The sequence below is a fragment of the Aulonocara stuartgranti genome, assembly GCF_965226115.1.
Source record: "Aulonocara stuartgranti genome assembly, chromosome: 18".
Taxonomy (NCBI): Eukaryota; Metazoa; Chordata; class Actinopteri; order Cichliformes; family Cichlidae; genus Aulonocara; species Aulonocara stuartgranti.
Genome location: NC_138954.1, coordinates 29,248,747 through 29,260,952, shown reverse-complemented (window position 1 = coordinate 29,260,952; position 12,206 = coordinate 29,248,747). Strand labels below are relative to the sequence as shown.

The 12,206-nt window shown below is 39.7% G+C and overlaps 2 protein-coding genes across 2 annotated transcripts; one reads left to right on the top strand and one right to left on the bottom strand.

Moving 5' to 3' along the window:
- Positions 1-2,804: 2,804 nt before the first annotated feature.
- Positions 2,805-6,043, bottom strand: dad1 (defender against cell death 1). The gene is made up of 3 exons (XM_082514223.1): positions 5,737-6,043; positions 3,404-3,543; positions 2,805-3,006 (listed from the first exon to the last, which is right to left on the bottom strand). Exons 1-2 carry the CDS (start codon positions 5,945-5,947, stop codon positions 3,413-3,415), a joined length of 342 nt encoding a protein of 113 aa, XP_082370349.1. The 5' UTR covers positions 5,948-6,043; the 3' UTR covers positions 2,805-3,006; positions 3,404-3,412.
- A 90-nt stretch (positions 6,044-6,133) lies between these two features.
- Positions 6,134-10,950, top strand: abhd4 (abhydrolase domain containing 4, N-acyl phospholipase B). Its single transcript, XM_082514222.1, has 8 exons — positions 6,134-6,621; positions 7,555-7,640; positions 7,753-7,857; positions 7,982-8,270; positions 9,568-9,749; positions 9,835-9,946; positions 10,056-10,242; positions 10,387-10,950. Exons 1-8 carry the CDS (start codon positions 6,572-6,574, stop codon positions 10,474-10,476), a joined length of 1,101 nt encoding a protein of 366 aa, XP_082370348.1. The 5' UTR covers positions 6,134-6,571; the 3' UTR covers positions 10,477-10,950.
- The last annotated feature ends 1,256 nt before the right edge of the window (positions 10,951-12,206 follow it).

Here is a 12,206-nt window from a genome sequence, read left to right as displayed (position 1 = left end):
AGCCTATATTGGCTCTGCACAGTTTAAAGCAATTTTGGTAGGAATGTGTTTGACTCAATCACTTCTCCCAGAACAAGTAATAGAAGCAAACCCTCTCTTTGCTCTGGGGGTAATGTTCTCGCTTTGCCCTTTCTTAGCAGAAATAGGGCAGCAGTGAAATGCAAGTTCCTCTGCCTTCGACTTGGAAGAAAGAAATTATGCAGTCTGTGGGAATAACAGAATAATATCTGCAAAGTGCGGAGTGGTGGGGAATATTCTCTTCCAAGTGAAAACAGATTTTACCAGGACCTACATTAAAAATGGACATGAGAAAAAGTATCTTAAGTATTCTGAGCGAAATAAATAGTCCTATGTATAAATATCAAGGGCTATGATATAAATGTGGCTTACATGTATAAATAAATATCATGTAAGCCACAGTGACAACAAGACGATTAACTGCTTATCTTGTTTCAGTGCAATCTTCTGCTGGGAAACCTTGGTCCTTGCACTCGTGTAAGGCCTACTTTGACACTGAGCCTACAGAGCCCAGGTTGTGACACTTAGAATTAAATGTAGTGTAAGAAATACTAATCCTAATAGATTCACTTCAACATTGAAAGGATTGTGTGGGAGTTATGGTCCTTCTAGTGTCGCTGTTTAAAGGTAATTGGACACTTGGATGCATTGTACCTTGAAAAGTGAAGGCAGAGAAAAGGTGGAGAGAACCCCAGGTGTCTGCAGTAAAGGTCTGTGAGGGCATCTCCAGGGAAAACACAAAGTGTCTGCAGATATCTAAGACTTAAAGCAGTCATTCACCACATGCTTTTCAATAAGAATTATTAAATATCACTTTGGATGTGGATCTCTGCAACTATTCTCAGACCCCTAAATTCTGCAGTAAAAATTGCTGCATTTTTATGGAAGACTTTTCAATACTGCCGTAAATCCACTCCAATTAAAACTGAGACTTGGCACATTAATACAGTATGCATTTCTTTATGTAGAACTGAATATGCTTAAGCTTAGATCCCGAAGTTAGAAAGAAAAAAAAGCGAGGGGAAGAAAAAGAGACATTTTGGACTGTGGCATAAAATGGAAATGCACAACTTCTAAAGATGTGAGTTCCACCACTGAGCCTGGAGTCCTTTGCCACAACCATTTGGATGTAGTTTTCTTCCCTGCTATCCTTGAAAAGAAGAAAGGATTTCTCTTTGCAATAACTAGCACTAAATGGTAATTTGAAAAGCCAGATTTGGACAGTACTACTTTTTATGAGAAGCTGCAGAAGAGGGGGAGGGGGGGGGGGGGGGGGGGGTGCACAGATATATAGTGCTGTGCAAAAGTGTGGAGTCATCACTAATTTCTTTATATTTTGCAAGGAAAATGAGAAATAGGAAGCATGTGTAAATACATACGGAAATACAGCACATAATGCAAATAAGGGCCTTGTATAATCCTAACAAGCTTTAAAGTCAATATTTAGTATGACCACCTTTATTCTGCAACACAGCCTGAACTCTCTCGGGCAAGCTTTCATCTAGCAGTTCTCCGGGCTTCTTGAAGGCCATTCAAAGCTTTTCTTTGGATGTTGACTGCCTTTTGTTCTGGTGTCTGTCAAAATGCTCTAACACCGCTTCAATAACATTTAGGTCTGGGCTCTTGGGAGGCCGATCCATGCCTCACGGTGTTCCATTACGTGTTTTTCCATCCAGATATGCTGTAGCGCACTGACAGCGTGTTTGTGATGAGTGAAGAATGAAGTGTTCCCAATCAGACACATTCCAGATGGTATTAGATGGTGAATCAAAATCTAATGGTATTTTCCAGCATTCATAATACCATCAAGTTTGACAAGATCCCCAACACATCTGGCTGGAATTCCACCATCAAACCATGGCATAGCCTCCATTGTGTTTTACAGATGGCTGTAGACACTCCCACACATACATACTGACCACAGGACCTGTTTACAGCCCAGTTCTTGTGTAATTGGTACACCTCAGCCTTTCCCTTTAAAATATTTGTGATGAGGCTTCAGTAAACTGTAGGTGTGCTGAGGAGACATCTCTCATATCCTATGTCAGGTCTTTCCTGAATTTTTTCCTATTTCTTAAAGACATGATTTTCAGATACAGTTCATTTGCTGTAGATAGAAGAGGCAGGCAGGAAAAGCTTTTGTCTTCCACCTGTCCAATTTCAATACATATTTTAAGGACACACTGCGCACCATGCTGAGATATACCAAGCTATTGCTTAATGCCGCTTTGATAATCACCTCGTTGGAGCAAAAATACAATTTTATGCCTGTCAAAGTTTTCTTCTGCATTTCTTAGTAGATTCTACTGAAGAAATTGGAACAAATTGTGTTTTGCAACAGGCTGCTAATAACAAATGCCTAAAGATACACTTTAAAAGTGGTTCTCTGTTCTGTATTACCTGCAGACAATGGTGCCTCATCCCTTGAGTTAGGTGCCTTTTTATGCTTGAATGATTCATAGGTCAGTGTTAAGCGGTTTGAAAAAGGAAAACCAACAACGGAAAACTTTGAAAGGGCTTCACAAAGCCAGGAGAGCTACTGCTCAAGGCCACTTGTAAAAAAAAAAAAAAAAGAAAAGAAGAAATGTAAGAAAGTGTAACAAAACAAGCACAACATAAAGCAATGAGGCATGACTCAAGACTTGTTTACAGAAATGCATCAACATAGCACTTTTTGCTATCAATCACAGACCTAGCTACTTGTTAAATCTAATTACATAAAAAAAAAATTATATCACACACACACACACACACACACACAGAGTCAACCACTGTTTAACAAGGCCACCATTTCAGTTGTTTTTATTTCTTTGTGTCAGTGCAAAAAAAGGGAATGCTGGACAAATGTTTACATAAAAAATGTTTCCATAAAAGTAGAAAGAAAAAAAAAAAATAGCACTGCATCGTATGTGACCAGATCCGACTTATTCGGTGAGGATGGGATAGTCCAGATCAGCGGGGAGTTTAATAACTTCTTCTCGTCGCGATCTGTAGAAAAAAAACAAACAAAAAACGCGGCGTTTGTGTGAGACAGCAAAGTTATGAAAGCAAAAAAAGAAATGACACATTGTGACCTTCCCAGCCAGCAGCAAGTCTAAAAATTCAATATCACCATTTTCTAGTAAAGCAAAAGCAATATGTGTCATCATGTAGTCCTCAGAGAAGCATCTCATCACATGTACTATCTGCTGTGCTGTTCCACAGAGAATGAAGTGACGAACTGGCAATAACGTCTAATGTGACAGAGCACCTGAAGGACAATATATCTGTTTACTTTTCACTGACAAAAACAACTCAATATCCACAGACACATATGGCAGATTTAGTTTGGATATTTTGTACAATTTCTACAGTTTCTCATCGTGGAACACTTAGACGCACTTACATGTTTGCCTCAGCCAATGAAATTCATCACAACGAGATGGAGGACGGTGTGAGCGAACAGGAAGTCGGCGAAGGCTCTCTCTGGGGAGATGGACAGAAAATCTCCTTTGTTCTGTGGGTTGATCTGGATACGAAGACACACTGAAAAACAAACAAGGGATTAAGTATCAGCATGTACCTCTTTCACTTGTCAATGCACAACTGCAGTGGGGCTACAGCGGAGTTTTTTTCCCCCATGATAATTTAATAGTTTTAATATTAGGGTTAGTTGTTTAGTAGTTAAACACCAAAAGTCAGACAGCCTAATTTTTTCAAAATTTTCAGCTCGTTACCTGTTTTTGCATTTAGATGGAAATAGGAAGCACAGATACTACGCAGTATAGCTGAAATAATTCACTGAATAGCTGATTGGTCAATGCAGACTGATAATTTCTCCATTTTTGTCATCCTAAAAACACCACACCTCCATCACATTTATAAACCAATTAAATTCTCATACTTGTTAATGTCCAACATGAGTTGTAAAGGTCAACCGATTTATCAATGGGCTTAATTTACTGACTTCTAGTAGCCATTTGAAGAACCATTGGTTTTGGATTTCATACCTGACAATATATGAAAATCTGATATAAAGTACTGATAGGAGAAACACCCTTCAATCATGTTATGATTACTGATGTTATATAGTGTGTAGACCAGAGGGCACTCTGCAACTTCTTGTTGGCATCATGTGTGTTTGTAATGCCACAAACAACTAGCAGCTGACAGAAAAAGAAATTCGAGTTCACCAACATAAACCTCTGGTGGTTGCAGCAACGGCAGATCTTCTAATGGCTAGATATACAGATATATGAGCCTATGTATTTATGTTTTTCCAGATGGACAAAACAAACAATTTCCACTAACATATGCTAGGTGTACATATGTATTTACTTCTTTACACTCAGGTCAATCCAGCTTGAAGCTAACATGGTGAAGGGTGTTTCTCCAATCAGTATTTTTAAAAATTGTATTTATCGTCCATTACAAATGCCAATGCCGACAGCATAAATCAGTGAATTGATACTAATGGCCACTTAAGGCTGGCTCCAAAAGCAAGTCAATGCCCATCTTAAAATCCCGAATTTTACTGTATTTTTTTATTTTTTATTTTTAAACAGAATGCTGGCTGTCAGCCAGGGATACCCCTCAGCCTCTTACTAGATGCACCAATGGAATGAATTTCAAAATCCTACATCAACTTGTTCTCAAGTTATCACATTCACAAGATTTTCAATTGATAAAATTGCTTCATTCTGGAGTTTTCACATTCACAAACATGGGTGCCCGCATCAGCTTTTCAGGACAAAGAGGTAAAAAGTTTACAGCACCGAACAAAAAACTTTTTTAGCTTCTATGCATGGGTTCCCCTTCACAGCAGCTAAACAGTGGGTTTTTTTTTGTTATTGTTATCCCCCCCCCATCTCCATCTGTATTATAAAACAATCCACCATGTTTGTGCTTTTGGTACCTTGAGCATTTTAATAAGAAACGTATGAAAACCAATTCAAAATCTCTGCACACCTGAAGGGCCGACAGTGTCGGAGGAAAAAACGTCCTCATATACAACTAAACGTAACCCTACACACTGTCTCAATTACAGATGAACTTTTATTGTTTTAATGGAATTACCTGACAAACGAGCCTATTCAAAATAGACTTGGTTTGTGGTTTGTTTTTATTTCTGATATTTTTAATTCTAATATTTTATTACTTGATTAAAATGTGCTTATTTACGCTAACAGTTTGAACCAAGCTTGCTAGTGTTGGCTAATATTTTGGCACACTATGCCATCATCCAAATAAGGTGATTGTTGGCTTTACCAAAAAAAATAAATAAATATGGCAGAGGACAAACGTAATATTTTGGCTTGTATATGCAGAGCCTACAAGTCAATGGTCCAAATCACTGTGTGACCATCTAACATTTATGTTAGATGGTCACACAGTGATTTGGACCATTGACTTTAGTCTTTGAGTCCATGGCCTTTCCATGCACCTGCGGTGGACAGTCCTGAAAGGTTCAGGAATACGGGAATGTATGAAAACTGCTTAAAGCACATTTTTCTAGGTGCAAAATAAGCATCTGTGCAGCCTTGAAAATAATGAACCAATGCCACCCAGAGAGCTACTCGGGAAACACGTGTATTCATTTCGTTTTAATATTAACTGAAGTCACGCTACTAGTTTAGCATAGATAGCTAACTTGTGCCTGAGTGCACGTTCTGGATCACCCCTTTTTGTAAAAAATAAAATAAAATTACCAGCGACACGTTTAATCGAATAAACACTTACCTGCGAGAATAAAAGCACCCACGCAAGAGATGAAGCCCGAGAGAAAGCTATTGAATGGAAAGGTGCCGACGAGGAGACAGTAGAGGAACTGCAGGGCTCCAGTTAACAAGATGTACAGCAGATATGCGTCCACCACTTTGAGTTTGTTGGGCGTCGTGGTGCCGTACTCGTCCAGAAACCGAGAAATAACAGATATCACTGAGTTCGACATGATTTTGGCCGTCTAATTAGCAGAAAATTACTCAGGATTTTGTTGCACGAAACCTTTTCCTCGGTCGAATAAGTGACGTGTCCCAATAAACCGGAAACGGACGTGGTGTTGCACGTTATACGTTCCGACCAAATCGGAACGAAAAGCCACAGAGTAGAGCACGGAGATGTAAAAATAAGACAGATGATTTTCTCTGCTGCTATCTTGAGTTGCAACGATATTACGTTGTTATTTCTCTCTTTTTATGGCTTAATTTGTGACCTCAGGCTGTGTGGTGGTCAGCACAGTAGATAATAGCAAAAAGAAAAATGAAGAAAAAGATGAAAGGATATGGAGGCTGAAAGTAGAAATATTGAGAGTATCAGTACCAACCGTAGTATTGGTATTTATACTATTAAAACCCACCCCTAATCGCAACCCCCGAACGTGTGACTTTTTTTTCGTACAGTTCGAGCATCATTTCGAGAGACGATCTTTGTGTTTGATCAGCTGACGTAGGAATGTACTTGTTACAAAACATTAGAAATTAGCATACAGCAGCTGAGTGTAACTTGAAAGCAGAGGAGACAGAGCGTGTTATCAAACGTGATCAGACTGAATGTAGTCACCGGAATATGCCCACCAATGGATAACCCTGCGACCATCGCACCTGTGCAGAACGATTGTGAAACAGAGTAAGTAACTTAGCTTAATGCAGCCGAATACAACCATTCACAAAACGCTGCTAGTCGCCTTTAATCAAATGTTACTTAAATCTCGGAAGACTCGCTGTATTCAGACGCGTTTTGGGCTCTGGGCGGGATGAACTGTAAGACTGTGCTGTGTCATTGTTTGTGAATCGGTCTCTAGCTTCTTTTAATGTAAAATGTAGATGTTGCCATGGTCTTTGGCACGTTCTGTGTGAAATTACTCTTGGAAACATAAAGGCAAATACTAGTATGGCAGAAAGTTATTTAACAGTTAGCTTTAAGTAACAAAGACATACAAAGTTATAGTAAAATGATGGTAAGTGTAGTCTACTGTTGACTTGTGAAGGTAGGTCTAATAAGGTAATCATAAGGTAGGTAGGACTCTATTGGAGTGTCACCTGCACTCTTGGCTAACAGGTGCGTTCTACTTGTTATTGGCTGACAACAAAAAAAGGAGGAACAGGGGTGAGTGTGACTTATCAAAATGACTCAGCAAAGCTAAACTGCTTTGTTGATTGGTGAATAGGTGAAAAGCTCCTGGGATGTACCTGATGTAATGATGACAGAAGCAGAAACGCGATCCTGTTCTTTTTGTACCTCAGTGTAGAAAAAAAAAAATCTATTATTCTAAAAATGAATGCTAATGAGAATGGAGGTAACCAGGATTTACCCCACCACCATCAGTCCTACAAGTCTGACTTTGATTAACAGCATGATGAAACGTGACTCTCAGCTCTGGCTCTGTACCACTCAAGTGTCAAGTGCATTATCTATGCAACATTATTTGCATTTCAAATAGTGATAACATTGATTTTACTTGCTTGGTTTTGCATCGGAGGAATTTGTATTGTGTTTCTACTCCACTATCTAATATCCCTTCATTCTTCAAATGTCTTTCTCTCATTCTGTCCTCGTCAGGACAAGTTCAGCTTGGAGCTGGTGGCCTTCCTGGCGCCCTACCTCCATGTCCCTTTTGAAGACAACTGAATCTAAGATTCTTGCCTGTAAGGATATGTTGATATTAGCTGGGTGATTACATAACAGGAAATGATATATAACTGTTTTTGTTTAAGACTTTAACCCTAATGATTATTCCTTCTTGTCTGGTAACATCAGGTATTCAGAATGATCTATGGGCCAGATTTGTGACCCTACAAAACCAGTACCGGATATGGACTCTGACCATCACCAACAAGGCGGTTCGCAAACCTGTAGAACAAGGTAGAGATCTCAGCTCCCCTTTTCGTATTCTTTGTTTGATTATAAGCAGACATAGCTGTAAAGTATGAATTGTCATAACAATGGCGTAATACATCATTCTTTCCTGTTCCTGTGTTGCCTGTAGTGCCTAAGACTCCACTGGTAATGGTTCATGGCTTTGGAGGAGGGGTGGGTCTGTGGATCAGGAACCTAGACGCCCTGAGCCGGTCAAGGCCCGTCTACGCGTTTGACCTCCTTGGTTTTGGCAGGAGTTCCAGGCCTCCCTTCCCTTCAGATGCTGCCGAGGCAGAGGAGCAGTTTGTGGACTCCATTGAACAGTGGAGGCAGTCTGTAGGCCTGGAGAACATGATTCTGCTGGGACACAGCCTGGGGGGTTACCTGGCAACCTCGTATGCCATTCAGTATCCATCTAGGTAAGAAAGCTGATGAAATACGCAGTCCATCATCTGTGGTCAGAATTACCTGTGGCTTACATTAGTCACTAGTATTTGAATTACGTGCGTCACATGTGTCATGTTGAATATTAACCAGGCGTGGCCATAGCAACATAATAAACCTGTTATGTTATTAAAGGCTGGATGTAGCTTAATGGTACTGTATAGATATGAACAGTATACAAATCATCTTATATTACTGTCCTCAAGAAAGCAACAGTTTCCAAAGTATAATCTGACTGTCCACTTTATTAGGTACACCTCTTCAGCTTCTTGTTAATAGAACTCTAATGAGCCAATCACATGGCAGCAAATCACCGCATTCAGGTATGCAGACGTGGTCAAGATAATGCGCGGAACCTCAAAATGGCAAAGAAAGATGATTTAAGTGACTTTGAATGTGGCATGGTTGGTCCAAATTGGCAGCAGTAAATTTATTAGATAAAGCTACTTCTGGGAATTTTTTTCCTCTGGGGTTAACAGAGAATGGTCCAAAAAAGAGAGAATATCCAGCGAGCGGCACTTCTCTGGGAGAAAATGCCTCGTTGATGCCAGAGGTCAGAGGAGAACGGCCAGACTGCTTTGAGTTGTTGGAAGGTCACAGTAACTAAATAAACAGTTGTTACAAAATATCCAGAAGAGCATCTTCACACAGGCTCACCAAAATTGGACAGGATAAAAGACGGGAAAATTGTTTGTTGAGATTCGGTGTTAGGGTCAGAATCTGACATAAACAACATGAAAGCTTGGGGTCGTTCTCCTTTGTGTCAGAAGTTCAGGCTGCTGCTGGTGTTCTAATGATGTTGGGGATATTTTCTGGGCAGGCTTTGGGCGTTTAGTGTCAATTAAGCAACCATCCAACACTCTGTCGACCATGTCCATCAATTTATAGTCACAGTGTGTCCTCTTTGTGATGAATGCCTCCACCTGGATAACCCACTATGTCAGACATCAATATAAATGACATTTATTTTTTTTAGCAAATTAAGCTTAAATCTGCACTGACTAATATTTGTTGTGCTAACAGCGGGTCACGTTACTGTCTGTAATGTGAAAACTATCACCAGCCTCATCAGCTTCCCTTTGTTTTTACAGCCTGTTATTGTGTTAAAGCTTGAAACTGTACTGTGTTGCTTCAGTCTCAGCCATCAGTTATTTCTACTGTAATGTTTCATTTTTACCAACTCGTGACTTTTTTCTATAAATGAGCTGGCGACTCATACTAATACATCGTGCTGTATGTTATCGTGATTATATTCTGCTTTCTTTTTCACAGAGTATCACACCTTATCCTGGTAGATCCCTGGGGTTTTCCGGAGCGACCCAAGGTCCAGAACCAGCAGGGCCAGGGGACAGATGTGGTGAAGAGGCCGTCCCCTCCCCGCTGGGTGAAGGCTATCCTAGCAGTCGTTACCCTCTTCAACCCACTTGCTGTGATTAGAGCAGCGGGACCGTTGGGTAAGAAGTGCGAACATCGTTCTGCTGCTGCGCTGTGGCACGCGTAATGTTGCGACCTCCTTCTCACAACGTGTTCTGCATCCAGGTCCGGGCTTGGTGAACAGATTCCGTCCTGATTTCAAAAGGAAGTTTGAAGATCTGTTTGATGATGACACCATGACCCAGTACATCTACCACTGTAACGCACAAACACCAAGGTATGTGAAGAAACACCCCCCGCCCCCCCCCCCCCCCCCCCTCCATATTAAAAATGCGATTCTGATTAGAGAGAAGTGACAACCTTCTCTTTCTCTTCCTCCATCCAAGTGGAGAGGTGGGTTTTAGGGCCATGACGGAGTCCTTGGGTTGGGCTAAGAGGCCGATGCTGGATCGGGTTCATCAGCTGCCCGCCTCCATGCCCGTCACTCTGCTGTATGGAGCACAGTCCTGGGTGGACAGCTCATCCGGATACAAAATGGCTCAGATTAGGAACCACTCCAACACCAGAGTGCTGGTAAGTAGAGACACACACATTTGCATCCATAGAAACACAAAGACAAGCATATGAGTCTAATTCAGCTTAATGTTATGTTAATATAATTAAAATCAACTTTGCTGTACATTCCTGCTGACTGCTCCTATCTGCTCCTCTTTGCAGCTGATAAATGAAGCCTCCCACCACGTGTACGCAGATCAACCAGGGGAGTTCAACAGAGTTGTTGAAAATATTTGTAAATCTGTGAACTGACATGTTTTTGGACTGAACTTGTTAAGAAAAAGTGGCGATGGTCTTAACACCGGCACTTTTGCATGTGAAGTATGCTGGGTGGGTTTGCATATTGAAATGCCATGATTTTGATTGTAGTTTCTTTATTATTATTATTATTGTAACAAGTTGTTGTTATTATTATTCCAGTAAAACTCTTATATTTGTTAGAAGGGGTTTTTAGTGTTATTTACATTTATTTTTGACATTTTCATGAAGAGCATTAACCGAACTGCCAGTGCCGAAATATACTGGGTTGTCATATTCCTTTAACACTCAGTGGAACACGCACACGGCTATGGATGTGTTATTTATTACCCATCAGCCACATGATTCCCGGTTCACACTTCAATATGTGCCTGACAATTTTTCTTTAATCCCTGCTCTTAATGTCTTCCTCATGTATCAATCAGCTGTATTTTGTAAAATGAAACCAGTAAAAGCTTATTTAAACTACCTACGAGTGATGCACTTTATTGCCCCACCAGCAGGGGGCAGTGACAGCTGGCATATTTTTTAGGTTTTATACTCTCAGTGGGTTTTGCCCATCAGTGGCACTGTATAGAGGTTAGCATTGTTCCCTCACGGCAGGGGTGTACCCACCACCTACCCAGTGAATGCTGGGATAGGCTACACCCTATCCACCCCTGTCTGCGACTCCAAATGGACAAATTGATGAATGGATATGAATTATAAATATCAAATGAGAAAGTCACTTAAAAATATATATTTACCAATTGTTAGAACAGCTGTTTAAAACTGTAAAACTTACAAGTATATAGATTTAAATTAACCTGTAAAGTAAATGTAGCATAAAAATAAATGCAACTGAAGAAAAAAGTATATTTGGTAAAAGTTCCATAACACTTGTGATAAATCAGAAGTTGATTAAGTAAAAATACAGTTTTATATATATATTTTTGTACCGTGTTTGAAGGTGGTAATAAGTTAAGAAAAAATGTAACATCAAAAGTATAACAAATTACAAATCTAAACACAAAACTTGATTAACAGCTATAAAAGGTAACTTTTTTTACATTTACTTTTCTTACTTTTAAAAATCTTAAACTTTTAATTTTATGTGATAAGTTATAAAAATTGTGCCTGAATGCAGAACTATAAAACATAAAATTAAAAAAAATAACATTGTATTAATGTGAAAGGTAATATTACATCATCAAATCTGTGATAAAGTAAACAGTAAAACTGTTATTCCATCTCTTTTTGGCATACTATAATTACTGGGACATTATACGCTATATTTAACATTCAGATGAATTTTAAAACCTGAGTTTTTAAAATGTGTCAAATTCCACTTCAAACTGTCCGACAAGCCCACCGTCACAATGCTTGATGAACTGGAATTCAGGAAATACGTGAGTTCATAGCACTGCAAGGAATATGATCTGACATCTTTCTCTGATGGCTTCAATGACAGCGATTACTTCCTTTATGAACTCGTACATTTTCTAATGCCTTGAATGTGAAAGAGAGCTACAAATTAGAGCTGTTAAACGAGTCGAGTGGCATAAAGGGCGCAGTATTTCTCTGTAAAAAATGCTAAAACTATGAGCCACTGCCTTAGCACAGTCAGCTTTAAGTACCTGGGAATACATTACTCATCCTGATTGGTGAAACGCAGTAAAGGTGTGTCACCCACCATAATTTGTAAGGCTGAAATTAGTCACTCTCTTTTTTTTGCGCCATAAAAC